Source organism: Marmota monax, unplaced genomic scaffold (genome assembly GCF_021218885.2).
Source record: "Marmota monax isolate L192 unplaced genomic scaffold, Marmota_monax_Labrador192_F-V1.1 WCK01_AAM20220418_F8-fsc00042, whole genome shotgun sequence".
Lineage (NCBI taxonomy): Eukaryota > Metazoa > Chordata > Mammalia > Rodentia > Sciuridae > Marmota > Marmota monax.
This window is the reverse complement of record NW_026693008.1, coordinates 14,684,511-14,699,367: the sequence shown is the minus strand read 5'-3', so window position 1 is coordinate 14,699,367 and position 14,857 is coordinate 14,684,511. Positions and strand designations below refer to the sequence as shown.

At 46.7% G+C, this 14,857-nt stretch overlaps 1 protein-coding gene across 1 annotated transcript in view; it reads left to right on the top strand.

Moving 5' to 3' along the window:
- Rftn1 (raftlin, lipid raft linker 1) overlaps positions 1-14,857 on the top strand; it is a 199,665-nt gene that overhangs the window by 182,260 nt on the left and 2,548 nt on the right. Inside the window, exons 8-9 of the mRNA XM_046453000.2 lie at positions 6,919-7,022; positions 8,004-8,085. Of these exons, the coding sequence (XP_046308956.1) occupies positions 6,919-7,022; positions 8,004-8,085 (186 nt within the window). The remainder of the gene's footprint in view (positions 1-6,918; positions 7,023-8,003; positions 8,086-14,857) is intronic.

The following is a 14,857-nucleotide window of genomic DNA, read 5'->3' as shown; positions in this document are numbered from 1 at the left end:
TGGTTAGTTGGCTCTCCCTAGAATAAGATACAGGTTAGCTTCTGTCATGTAGTAAAGCACCCCCAAAGCACAGTGATTTAAAATAGCAAGGGAGGCTGGGTGTGGTGGCACATGCCTGCAGTCGTAGCAACTTGGGAGGCAGAGGCAAGAGGATCTTAAGTTCAAGAGCCTCAGCAACTTAGTGAGACCCTGTCTCAAAAAGGAATGGGGATGTGGCTCAGTAGTAAAGCTCCCCTGGGTTAAATCTCTACTACAAAAAAAAAAAAAAAAAAAATGGTGGTTAGCTGGGATCTTGTTCATATGGGTGAGTCTCCACCGATCTCAGCAAGACTCACACATAGCGGTTGTCTGGTGGCTGGTGGGCGGATCCAAGGTGGCATCTCCCACATGTTTGCTGATGGTCTGGGCCATGTGTCTGGCATCACCCGATGGGCTAGCCTGGGCTTGTCCTCATGGCAGGAGCAAGGTCTCTGAGAGCAGGCAGATGCAGCAAGGTCCCCTGAGGCCTGGGTTCAGAACTCCCATCATCTCATCTGCCAGATCCTTTTTGTCAGAGCAAGTTCCAAGATTCCAGGATTCTAGAGGTGGAGAAATGGTCTTTATGCAAGAAGCTGTCCAGTAACATTGTAAAGTGGCCTTTTCAGGGAGGTCGTAATTGAGACCATTTTTGTAAACAATGTACTTCAAATAATAACTATTACCCAAACTATTATCCATTATCCTGTCGAGTTCCTAAAATGCTATGGAGTGAGCTGCCCTATGCGTGTGGTGCAGTAAATCAAGCAAAGATGTGAATTCACCAGCAGGGGTGGGCAAGGAGTCTTGGAACTAAAGCTTTCTACATGCTACATGTATTTTCATCTGCCCCCTTTTCTACATCTAAGAACTAAGCTTTTTTCTTTTTATTCTCTTTGAACATTTTGAAAGCCAAAGTTGTGGAAAATGAGATGACTGCTCTCTTAGACTCTATTATGTTGGCCTAATTACATATCAGCAAAATGTTTTTCTGGGGCATTGTGTGTAAGACAAAGAGGAAAACAACATCTCCAGCCGGCCAGTAACGCCTGTCCCTCCCCCTGGCTGGCAGGCACAGTGGTGGCCTGGAGGAGGACGAGAGTGAGGCGGGCAGGTCTGCCGGGGCGGGCTGGCTCCAGAGGGGTGTGCGCTTTATCCAGAGAGGATGGAGGGGCAAGCCATCACTTCCTTCCTTCCCTCCCTCCTCCATGCCTGCATGAGCTTCTATCTGGTGGGGAGCCATGTGGCCATTCTCCCCATCCCCTGGCCTGGCCTCTCCTGGGACAGAAAAGCTCACACATCTTTGCATCCAAGTGCCCAGCCCAGAGCCAGGTTCACTGAATGTTGAGACTGATGAATGAATTGTGGTGCCAGGCATACTCTTACTCTTTAGGATGCTGAGGGATGGACATGCTGAGTTTTCTGCAAGCCCCCCCAACTTTGTAATATCCACTTTGCATTTGATCATAGAAGTGAAATGTTCTCTTTCAGCTTGGCATCTCCTGCTGCCCTACCTGCGAGTCTCCACTTTCCTTGTGGACCTTCACCTGCCTATGCACCACTGTGGCTCATGTCATCTTTGGCTCATCCCCCTCACCAGGAAACCTGGTCCTTAGCCTCATCCTGTGCTGGCCAATGCCTCCAAGTTCTTATCTCCACTCTAAGCGTTGCCTGACATTGGGCTGTGGATTAGTTTCTTTTTGCTGCTATAACAAATTACCACAAGTTTAGTGGCTTGAAACAACATAAGTTTGTTATCCAGAGATCAGAAGTCTGAAATGGGTACAAGGGGATAAAGTCGAGATGTTGCCAGGACCACATTGTTTTTGGAGATTCAAGGATCAGGGAGTCCTTCCTAGCTTCTAGAACCTGCCCATGTTCCTTGTCTTGTGGCCCCTTCCTGGTATCACTCTGGCCTCTGCTTCTCTCATCACATCTCTGATTCTGACTCTCCTGCCTTTGTTACTACACTGGCTCCACCCAAAGTAATCCAGGATAAACTGTCCATGTCAAGATTCTTAAGTTAATCACATTTGCCAAATCTTTTTTATTATGTCTTTATTAGTGCTATAATTATACAGAACAGTAGGATTTGTTATAAATGCACATAACATAATTTGATCCATCTCATTCTCCAATATTTTCCCTTTTCCTTTCCCTCCTCACTCTCCTAATCTCCTTCCTCTACTCCACTGGTCTTCTATTATTTTTTAATTAGTACGTTATTATTATTCATAAAAGTGGGATTCATACATGCACATAATTTGGTTAATTTCATTCTGCAGTCCCTCTCTTGTCCTCCCCCTTATCCCTTTCCTCTACTGTTCTCTCTTCTATTTTCATGAGATCCACCTTTCCTTATTCTTTATATCTCTCTAGCTTCCACCTAGGAGGAGAAAACATTCAATCCTTCATTTTCTGTGCCTGCTTTATTTCACTTAGAATGATGTTCTTTAGTTCCATCCATTTCCTGGTAAATGGATGGAACTAATTTCACTCACCTTTATGGCTGAGTAGAACACCATTGTGGATATATACCACATTTTCTTTATCCATTCACCTGTTGACAGATACCTGGGCTGGTTCCCTAACTTGGCTATTCTGAATTATGCTGCAGTAAGCATTGGGATGCAGGTATCACTGTTGTATGCCAATCTCAGCTCTTAGCATGAGATAGCTGGGTCATATGGTAGTTCTACTCCTAGTCCTGAGAAATCTCTATATTGATTTCCACAGTGTTTGTACTAATTTGCAGTCCTACTCAAAATGTTGCCAAATCTTGTTTTTACCATGTAAGGGAACACATTCACAGGCTCTGGAGATTAGAGTGTAGTTATCTTTGGAGGCTGTTATTCTGTCTACCTACATGCAGTTTCATTTTCTGCAAGACATCTTTACAGGTTCCTCAACTTTAGCGTGTTTGGAAGGGAATTCTTTCCTCTCATTGTCCCCCCTTGTCCTGTATGCTCTGGGTCAACACATGAGCAACCACTAATTCCCAGTTCCTCCAGCCTCTGTATGAAAACATACCAAGTTAACAAGCCTAACACTAATGGACACTTGGGTTTTTTTTTTTTCCAGTGTCTTGCTATTACAGTTTTCCAGTGAACATCTTTGTACATTTTCATATATATACAAAAGATAAATTCCCAGAAATGAGATTGTTAGGTCTAAGGTTAAATGTATTTATAATTTTGAGAGAGACTGTCAAATTGTCCTCCCCGAAGGTTGACTTAGTTTGCCCTCTCATCAGCAATGTGATAAAATGGTTGCTTCCCGACAGTCTTGTCAACAAAGTCCGTTGTCAAACTTGAAGGTTTTTTTTTTTTAAAAAAAAACAACCAGTTTGATAGGTAAAAAAAAAAAAAAACAGTCTCTTAGGGTAGTTTAATATGCATTTCTTTTATTACGAGAGTCTGCTTTTTTCTTCACATGCTTAATGACCATTTGATTTTCCTTTTCTTTGATCTTTAAATCCTTGTCCAATTGAAAAACTTGAGATTACTGGACTTTTTGCCTATCAATTTCTAGAGGCGCTTTCTTAGCTATAATATGACTACAAATATCTTCCCATTTCTTCATTCATCTTTTGAACTTGTGAATGTTGTCTTTTGTCACGCAAATGGATTTTTATGTAATCAAATTATTATTTTTTGACTTCTAGAGTTTAAGTTATTAGGAAAGGGCAAACTGTATTTGAAAGTATGAACTTTCTCACTGGACCAATATGTGACTTCCTCATTCTTTTGCCGGCACAGAGGATCTTTAAAAATTATCAAAAGACAAATGCATTTCTTAGTAAACTCTATATTGTTACATTTTTACAGGGTTAAGGGAAGGCTGTGTTGGATGTCTGTTTCCTTAGCTGATTTGCAACCACTGGAGAAATTACAGGGAACAAAGGGGGAAAAGAGCCATAAATACAAATGAATTCCTTTTATACAAGTTGAAAAACCACAGGACATGCTCTACTTTTTTTTTTAACACTCCAGGTGTGATGGGAGATTACGTATCCACCACAAGAGAGTGGAGAGTTAATTAAAATTTTTGCTCTGACTCACAGAAAGAAATGTCTTTTCGTTTGATAAGCAGGCTGGCTTTGGAGTGCCGGTTGCTGCTTTCTTCTTCTCCTCACTAGAGTGTCACAAAAAAGCAGATCAAAGTGAGCCTTCCATCCAGATCCGTTTCCTACCACCTTTCTTAGCTAATGGACTTAAAAGTGTCTTCTGCACGGGGCTCATCTCGTGTTTTAGAAATGCTGTCGTCTTGCTGCATTGATAATATGCAAACTGCCTTTGATAGATGCTTATGGAAAGCCACATTGAACATTAATTACATGGAGACGGCCCAAATAGTTGGAGTGGGAGAGCCTGGCAGAGAGTCACACCTCACCTCTAACATTTCTTTTATTTCACTCATCAACTCACCACGTGATTGATGACCAGGAATTAACACTTGGGATTGAACCCTCCCAAGGACCAGTAATGTTTTGCTGTGTTTTCCCTTGTCCTTTTGGTCTTTATGATTCTGCACCCTCTGGCTGACATCTCCCACCCTGAGAGGGGAAAAAAACTGTTTGGGCGAAATCCTGCTGTTTTTGTCTTTAAGATAGTGACAAAATGAAATAAAATGGAAGCAAAATAGAAGCCACCCTGGTGAGGCCCGTCTGAACAGGCGGGTCAGGCTGCGGCAGGGGTCGTTCATTGTCTTGCAGCTCTGGGCTCAAGCAGAGAAAACCGGGCCAGGGTATAGCCACCAATAAAAGGACTCCATTCTGCCACTCAGGGCTTTGTGAGGCGCCAAAGCTTGTCCTGGTTGCTATGGCTACTGTCTGATTGTGGTGGGTTTGTCACAGTGCTTGATAAAGTGGGAAGGTTATTCATGATAGGCCCAAGTAATCATAACCTTGCAAAGCTGGAGAATGTGGATTTAAATTTTTTTTCCTCCTTTCTCTCTTTAGACCGGGAACACAGGCATAGGGGCAGGGGAACTCTGGATACAATAGCCACAGGGCTCTTCCTCCAGCCTGGCAGAAGGGGTACTGGCCAAGGGTGCTGGGCTGGAAGGGAGGCACCTGTGTGCCAGGGGGACTGCAGAAAGGAGCCTGCTGGCCAAGTGTTGACCATCTCCCGTGACTGGGGCTTGGGGAGGGGCCACAGTGGCATCCTCTGCTGCAGCCTTCCATAAACTGATGACATTGTTCTCCTTCCTTCTCTCTTCCCCGAATCCCCTTCCAGCGCGACACTGTGCCCTCATCATCATTTCTCAGACAGTTGATCCTTTAAAAGTCCATCTATTTTTTTCTTCTTCTTTATATGGAGAATAATGGGAAAGCTTAGATTGGGAGTGACAGCTGATAGATTCTGGCTGCAGAATTAGACTCTCACCCCCAGAAGACCTAAGAGATATCTAGGCAGTGATTTCATGCATATCTGTATAAGAACTATTGAGAGGAGCTCTTGAAAATACTGATTCCAGGGGCTCATTCCCAGAGTTTCTGATTAGTGGGTCTCAGCTGGGCCCCAAGAATCTATTTCTCACAAGTTCCAGGTAAGGCCCCTATGTTGCCTGCTCCAAGACCAAGCTTTGAGAGTCATGGCTCAGGTCCATACTTCCTGCATACATTTGAGAAAATTTGAGTTTCCCAAAGGATACATTAGTTGCGAGGGGCTCCGGTGACTTGTGGAGGCACAGTGGGATTGGTGTCCAGTTACAGAAAGTTTAAAAGCTGTCTGAAGAGGCGGGCAGATTGTTCTTTCATCTCCCTCCCTTCCTTCTGGCTCCCAAGTGTAGGGCAGCCAGATGAGCTGATTGTGTTCCCGAATGGCCGCCAGCAGGCAGTCTCACCAGGGCTGCTTCCCTTGCCAGCACGGCACTCCAGGCTACTACACACTGATGCCTCCACATGAAGCCCACCCTGCTTGGAGCCCCAGGCCCAGCTTCATCTTGTAATTTGTGCAGGTTCCTGAAAGCTGGCTTTGACGGTGGCCTGGATCTTTCTTTTTTCTGACATTCGAGGCCTGTGGCCCTGGCAGCAGACCAGTCTGTACTTTGGTGACCGCACTGTGAACTCTGCGGCAGGGCTGTGCCGTTCTTCACCTGTGCATCCCACTGCAGTTCTCAAACACTCGAGGAATGAATCGTGTGCACCCACAGGACACAGGGAATCTGGATGCATGTTTGACATTTTCTGAGGCCAGTGACAAGCTAAGAAAACAGGAGTCCAGGGTGTTCACAGCCTAGCTGGTGTGGTGAAGGTGCCTACATGGAGTAACCCAGCGCAGTGGCCTCACCTTAGGGTTGTCTTCTTGTGTGAGCAGGGCTGCATTTTCAGATTGAAAGATAAGTATTAGTCCCCTGGATCCTAATTTGAAATAAAGCACTGACAGCATTCATCTCTGGATGGCAGGGTGGATAGCACAGGTGAAACTGCTTCTGTGTGTGCACGGGGGGGTGTGTGCGCGCACATGTGCATGCATGTATGTGTGCCAGGCTGAGACTGGATGCAAATGACTTGATCATTTGTCAAATGTAATTTAACTCCCCATGACACTCTGAAATCATCCAGAGCAGTGTGTGTTATCATAGACCCTGAACGTGCCTTTGAGGCGAGGTAATTGTGTTTCTTCAATGAAACTCACAGGAGGCTATTTGTCCAGACAAGAATAAAACAAAATTAATGGATTAATCTTTTGGCTGTAATTCCTTGCCAACTACACAGACTGTGTCAGGGCCTGGAAAGAAATCCCATGTTGGCAGTTTGGCTCTAAAATCTAACTCTCCGGCACACAACAGAGCACCTCTTCTTGGCTTTGTTGGGCTGGTAGATGGAACAGTGGCCTCCTGTGGCTTGGAGGTGGTTTGAGGCAGCAGTGGGGCTAATGGTGGCCTTTTTTTGCCCAGGGCGTGGAGATTCAGACTGACTACGTGCCCCTGCTGAACTCACTGGCAGCCTATGGCTGGCAGCTCACCTGTGTGCTACCGACTCCCGTTGTCAAGACTACCAGGTAACAATGACTGGTTGTTGTTATTGAAGTTACTCCATGCTAGGCATTGTTCTAACAAGCACTCCATGTGGAGGACTGACTTAATCCTGCGACAAGCCTGTGAAGCTGGTGTGTTGACCCTCCAACTGGGAGATGCAGAGCCAGAATTTCACCTTCTCCACTCTCACACACACCTCCTCTTTACCCCTTCTGCCCAGGGAATCTGTCCTGCCTAGGGGACCTAAGATTAGCCACCTGGGCCAAATGTGGTGAGAAGATGTTTGCAAGTTAAGAGATTTTAAAAGAGAACCAGAAGGGTGGAGGCAAGAGAAAACGATGCTCTCTTATACACTGTTTCTGTCATCATTAGCTCCAAGTCACAGGGATGAGCCACCCTCACCACTTCTGTTTGTGTGGGTCAGAGCTGATTGGCAGCTGCCATGGTGCTACCCACCTGGCACTGCGTGTCTGTAGGAGCTGAGCTGTGAACGAGGCACGTTGGTCATACTTCCGCCAGCTGTCCTCATGGCTGAGGACTGAGCTCTTCACCCAGGTCCTTATTTACACCCCCATCCCTGCCATAATTACCAAAGATAGCCTTGGGAGAGGCCCCACCTCTGAGTCTGAGTCTCACCAGTGTGTCCCCATTTGATTAAGATGCCAACTACTTTACATCAAGGGAAGGGAGTTTTCACTTAGGGAGCCTGCTTTGCAGGGATACCCAGAATGCTTCTGCAGGTCATCTGAGATGGCCCCCAGACTGGGGGTGGGTGAGTGGAGTGGGGCCATTTCTTTCACCATCTGGTGGTGCTTTCCCTGCATTGGGCTCTCCAGCCATTACAGGAGGTGAGCAGAGGGCCTGGCTGACACAGGCTCAGGCACGCAATGCAGGCATGTAGCAAGATGGTGCCCACTGTCATGAAATTGGGGACTGTAGCACCCAGGCTAGATTTGGGGTTCCTCCGGTGTAACATGACTCAGTCTCAGCTCACTGTGTTGTAGGGAAGGGAGCATCTCCACCAAGCAGATTGTCTTTCTTCAGAGACCATGTCTACCTCAGAAAATCAAGAAGAAGGAATCAAAGGTAAGAAACCTCTGGGTTTCAACAGAGCTTCATCTTCCAGTGCTGCATTTCCCACAGCAGCTGGATGGGCAGCCTGCTCCAACTTTCAAGTGCTTTCAGAGCCCAGGGAACACCTGAGCCCCTTGACAAGACTGAATCACACCTGAGGCTACTGAGGGGACTGGAGGGCTATTCTGCCAACCTCCTGAGGGCCAGGCTGGATGGGGGGACAGAGGCTTTTCTGGACCCCCACAGATACCAGATAATCCCACAATGCCAAAATCGGGGGTAACACATCAGCTGTAGTCTGACTGGGGTGGGGATAGCTTGAGCTCAAGATGTGGCTGGCTTCTCTGTCTTAATCCCACTACAAGCTGATTGGCGCTCTGGCTTGCACGTTTGATCCTCAGGACATAGATGTTTGCTGATCTTGGCAAAGAGACCCTGCCAGAGTCCCTTCTTGACAGGCTCTGACCTGTCAAGGATGGATGGCCACAGTAACAGCTGGTGATACAGATGGAAGCGAGTCATAGCATGTGGCAGCAAGTCCTCAGGCCAGGCTGTGGTCAGGGATTCCCAGGGTCTTTTCCCTCTTGCTAGACTTCTCATGAACTGTTCTGGGTACAGCTGCACTAAGAGATTGTGGCCATTCTCAGAATCTGCTGTTTCCTAAAGCTAAGTTCAAGTCCTCCCCTTGGGCCAGGTGACTCTAAGGCTTCACACCCCCATGCTTTGCAGCCTTTACCTGTGTGTTAAATATCCATCAGTGGCTCACGTGTGGAAGGCTTGGTTCCAGCTGATGGAGCTACTGGGAAGAAGTCTAGGGGGAGGAAATTAGGTCATTGAGCATGCCCTTGATGGGGCTACAGGGACCTGGCCCCTTCCTGTCTGTTTTCTGGACACCAGAAAGTGAGCAGCTCCTCTGCCATCCTCTACCTGATGCTGCCCCGAAACACTGGTGTCAGCCAACCACAGACTTAATCCTCCTTTGAAACCGTGAGCCAAAATAAATCTTTCCCTCCTTTTAAGTTGATTTTTCTCAGGTATTTTGTGAAAGCTATGTGATATATTGTGGGTGTATCACCAGTTGCTCAGTATGAGTCCAGGCACTTGAGGGAATCCACTAAAGCTCCAGTTAGGTGTCACCTGGATCCGCTTTACTCCATTCTGATGGTGAAGGTCATACTCTGGACAGAACCTGCCTGACCTGCTCAGCTCTGCACAGTTGCACCATCTCTAGGTTCCCCACTCTTGGTTGGTTCCTTGTGTTTTCTGGACACAGAGGCCCAGGCAGGAGCATCCAGCCAGCGAACAGATTGGAGTAGCCCCTCACCAGCCAACAAATCCAGGGGGTGCCCACTCATGGAAGGAATGCCAAGGCGATGGGGACGCAAATCCAGATGGGCTGGAGTGCAGAGGAAGGGCTCTCTCCAGGCTCTGGGATGGTAATGTGACAGGTGACAGCAGCAGTGGACCAGCAGGCAGTCGCTGATCCACTATTAACCACCAGGAGCAGTCAGCCACCGGCTGGAAGATGGATGGCCACAGACCACTGTCAGTACTGCTCTGCCAGAGGCTCACGGGATGACATCACTCAGAGAAAGTGACATTCAACAAGCAGTGCATAAGAGTTCTCCTGCCAAACGTTGGAAGGAATCTGGCGTCAGCCCTTAAGGAGACAGTGCTGTCTTTCCTTGCCAGGTGTCTGCCTGTGGTGCAATTTGACTTCAGTAGGAAGGCCCTGGCCTGGCAGGGACAAGTCAGTGGCCAATTTGAGCCAGGCTGGGTGTGGTAGTGCGCACCTGTGATCCCAGTGACTCAGGAGGCTAAGGCAGGAGAATGAAAGTTTGAGGGCAGCCTCGGTAACTTAGACCTTGTCTCAAAAAAGGCTGAGGATGTAGCTCAGTAACAGAGCAACACAGCATTCAATTCCCAAGAAGGCAGAACTGCCTTTCTTTGGGGGAAAAACTGGAGAAGATGGGAGGACACCCCCTACACCACCAATTTAGTAATAACTTCCAGACCTAATCGGCTCTATAATAAATGCAGGTAGACTGCTTTCTCTTTTAATGTGCCTGCATCATTTCAAGATTGGAGGTGCATGATGTCAAGTACTTGTGCTCTCGTGAGACCTCCAAGTCACCTCACTGGTATAGTCCCAGGAAGAGGGGAGTTTGCCACTAAACATCTTTATGCATCTTCCGCACTCGATGTATCTCTTTGTCTCCATCATTGTTGCCTCAGCCCCCTCGGTCTGTATCCCCTGGTAATTCCATGTAGTCCTCATGATGGAACCCACAGCTCTTGACAGTGTGTGCCACACCATTTTCTCTTGGTTCTGTCCCACCGTGTTCTGATACACCAAGTTCCTTGGGATTCTCTCTCTCTCTCTCTCTCTCTCTCTCTCTCGTCTTCTCAGAAAATCTTCCGTCCCAGGACTTCACTCAGGACCTCAATGCTGTTACATCTGTGTTTTCAGCCCTTGCTTTGCACGGGACTGCAGTGCGCTACCTCCTCTCGCTTGCTCCATCCAAGAGCATGCACAGGACTTTGCCCCTCCCTACCTGGCCCACCTGGCCCCATCTAGAGGAACAACACCCGCCCACCTGGGGGGTCCTCCCTAACTTGCCCTCTCCTTCCCACTATATTTAGCTTACCCTTAAGACCTGTCAACTTTAGGCCCTAGAAACTTTTTTTCCCATACCAACCATACTAGTAATCTAAAGCAATCCATGGAGGGGATATTCTTTTTATTTATTTTAATTAGGTATATATGGCAGCAGAATGCATTTTGATTCATTGTACACAACTGCAGCACAACTTTACATTTCTGTGGTTGCATACCATGTAGCGTCGCACCATTATGTGATGGCCATCTCATTCCACCATGTTTCCTCCCCTCATGCCCTCTTCCCACACCTCCCTCCTCTTTGTCCTATCAAAGTTCCTCCATTTTTCCCATATCCCTCTATTATGGATCAGCATCCACTTATCAGAACATTCAGCCTTTGGTTTTTTGGGATTGGCTTACTTCACTTAATGTGATATTCTCCATTGACCTACAAATGCCATAATTCATTCTCTTTTAATGCTAACTAATATTCCATTGTGTATATACACCACAGTTTCTTTATCCATCCATCTGTTGAAGGGTGTCTACGTTGGTTCCACAGTTTAGCTATTGTGAATTGAGCTAATAAACTCTTGAATCCATCCATGGCCCTATGTGATCTGGCCCCCTCTTACTTCTGCCAGCCCCTTACTCTGCATCCCAGCGCCCATGCTCCTCTGCTCTCCTTGGCCACAGGGCCTTGCTTTGGCTGTTACCTCACCTAGGATACACTCTTCCATTTCATCTCCACTCGGGCGTCCTTTTCTCAGGACACCTCTCTTAATTGAGGCCAAGCCAGGCTTCTTCACAACACAGTACAGAAGAACCATATTCCCCTGCCGTGCAGAGCTCTCCTGTGGATCTCTCGTGATTTATGCTCTTTGATTTCTTCTTTCCTGGTAGTCAGACATTCATTCCAGGAGAGCAAAGACTTTTCCCTTTGATTACTGTTCACCCAGTACCTGGATTTTCATTGGTGCTCAACAAATATCTATTGAATCAATGAATGAGTAATCAAACTTCGGAGCCCAGAACATGTACATTCCAATCTAGCACTGAAACTTTTGAAAGAAATTGCAGGATCGCCACATCAAGGATGTGGCGCATCGGGTCCTCTTTTAATGAGCAACGTGGACAAAATTCTCCAAGACCTTTCAGCATTTGAAAGAAACCTCTGTGTATGTGTGATTTTTCAAAGCAAATACTAAACTCCTTCAAAGGGAAAAGGTGATTTCTACTATTCAGAAGTCTCTCTTCCAGCTAAAATGTTTTAAGTGGACACATATATATAACTTATTAAACCGTGCAATTTAAATCCATTAGCCCCCTGCTGAACTCTGGACACACACTACTGTAAAGCCAAGGATTTTCTTCTCTCAGTTCTCCAAGTTTGAAGGAGCCCTGGATTCGGGGCACACTCAGGTGTTGCACATTATCTGGTTTGGGAAGACCCTGACTCTGCAGGCTGTTTTCCTAGCCAATTTGTGGTTGGCTCAGATTTTCCCTGGTATTTCTCAGAACGCAGAACACACTGGGGTAGGCCAAAGACACATACCCCTAGCCTCTCCTTGCTTTCTGAGGTGTCTCCTTTTTAAGCCTTGGGATCTTGAGGTTTTTGTTTATTTAAAACTGTGACTGTCCTCTGCTTAAAGGAGAAAGAGCAAGGCCTGCATGGTGAAAGAGACAGGTAGAAGGTAGAAGGGAGGAGTATGGAGGAAGCTATTCCCTGATGGCAAAAGGAGGGCTGGGAGATGGTGTTTTTTTCTCCCCAGATATTTCCTGAGTGGCTAAGCCCTGCCCAGTTTTTTCTTCTTAGTTAAGTGGGTTTCAAAATGTGGTCCATTGACTGGCAATATCATCACCACCCTGGAGTTTGTCAGACTCAAAGTCTGCCTTCCCTCCCCATGCCTACAGGGTCAGACCCTCTGGAACAGGGTGGGCAGCTGTTTGAAGGAGCCCTTCAGTGATCTTGGTGTCTGCTGAGGGCAAAGTGCCAGGGTCTTAGTGAACAGTTAGGACCCTTTTTCAGAATCACCCGGGGATCTCCATTCTAATTTTATAGTAATTCTTTTTTTTTTTTTTTTAATGTGCCTGTTGCAGGGTGTGATAGTGCACTCCTATAATCCCAGCAGCTCAGGAGGCTGAGGCAGGAGCATTGCTAGTTCAAGGTTAGCCTCAGCAACTTAGGATCTTGCCGAGTTGCTTCGGGCCTGTCTCTAAAAGGGCTAGGAATGTGGTTCAGTGGTGCCCCTGGGTTTCATCCCTGGTATTGGGGGGGGGGGGGTTGCCTGTCAAGGAGACTTCAGTATAGATACTTGTTTGTAATAAGCAAAACCAAAGTATTTTTAATGGCAGTTGAGTCTGGACTCTGATTAGCTCATTACTCAACCTAATGAGCTCAGCATCTGACCTAGCAGATACATTTCGCCCTTGTAAGGTCTGAAGGCTGAGGCATCATGCTTTGGGCTAAGTATTTCAAAGGTATAGCCTCTCCTGTCACTTCCTCTCAATTCTCTCAGAAGCAAGAGACTAAGGCCTTTAGCCAAGAAAGAAAGGCTTAGAAAGGTGGAGCTGGAAAAAGCAGAGTTTGAATTCCAGCACTATTTTCCACCTGTGTGATTTGGGGCAAGTTGCATAACCTTTCTGAATCTCTGTGATCACCTTTAAAACAGCACTAATAATGTTGAATGAGGGTCTTGCTTTGGAATTCAGGGAAATGAGAACCTGTGATCCATATTGACACAGTGGCTCTTTTGGTATGTTCCTGTTCCTTCCTCAGCATCTGTTCTAAGGCAGTCTGCCTTCGTGACCCTCAACATTCAGCTTCCAGATTATGTATCCCTGAGTTTGAGCCACTGTCTCTCCCTGAGAGCCTCCCCTGGTCAAGGAGAAACAAAGGAAAAGGGAAGGCCTGGGTCAGAGCTTCCTGGGAATCTGTCTGCAGCACCCATGACAGCTGTGGTAGGAGTCATGAGGTCACCCACAAATCCATCTGAAGGCACAGACAACTGTAGTCCTAGATTTTTCCATGATGACACTGAAGGACAGAAAGTGGCTATTCCCACGCAGCTCACCACTGACAGTTTAAGATCTTTCTCTGCCCAATAGTCCAGGAAGAGTCCTGGAGAAAGTGGCTGGTGTGCTTGCTATGGGCCTTCCCACGGCCTGTGCACTTCTTTGACAGTCTTGACAACTGTCGGAGATCAACAAAATGTGAACAGGAAACAATGTGGCCAGGCACCCAGAGGGGACTGTGGGAGTTCTGCATATTTGGCAAGAGCAGTCCCTGAGAAGATATCTGGGATCATGTTAGAAACTGACAAGTCTTGAGGGTGGAAGGTCTGGCTGGTGGCAGTGCACCATACAATTTCAGAGGGTGCTGTTCACATCAGCCATGGCGTGGACGGACCCTGGCCCAGAGACAACTATTTTAGAGATAGGAACTGTTTTAGACAGAGATTCAGAGGGTAATCACTTGCCCAAGGACCGACAGCTAACAAATACCAGAATGCATTTAATTTGGGCTTAGCTGCCACAGCACTTTGACATTTTAGCATGAAGGGCCTCTTAGCCAAAACAATTGCACAAGTAAAATTTCCTGATTTCTTCAATAGTTGACCACCTCTTGAGGATTATTTATATATAGGCAGGCTTAACTGGCCTCTCTAAAAATACGTAAAATGGGAAGAGGTTCTGACTACTTGGGAATGTCCATTTTTTAAAAGGGCTCTTCCATTTGGGCTGGAATCAAGGTATAATGGCCACTGCATATCACAAGGCATCAGTGTGGCAGGCAGCAGCAGCCACTGAGGCCTGAAATTGGTGGCCGCCTCCTGGTGGATGGTGGCTCCTTAAAATGCTGGCTGGGCAGTCTTGGCTGAAGTGTGCACATCTATAAGCTGAGTAGGGTCTGAGGTGCCGCTTAGCCAGTGGAGTGATCCTACCATGGAAATGAGTAGCTTGGGTGGAAGAAGTTCCAACCGTCCCCCCAAAGGAAAGTCTGCAGTATAAGTGTCCCAAGAAATGAGTGACAAAGAGGGAAACCCATCCAACATTGTAAAGTGAACTTATTGAGGGTTGGGTAGGGGAGAATAGGATACATGTCAAATCCTGACTTCAACACGTATTTCACTCCTTTTTCTCTACTGTGATGGAATACTCAAATTTACCAGTTTTGTCCAA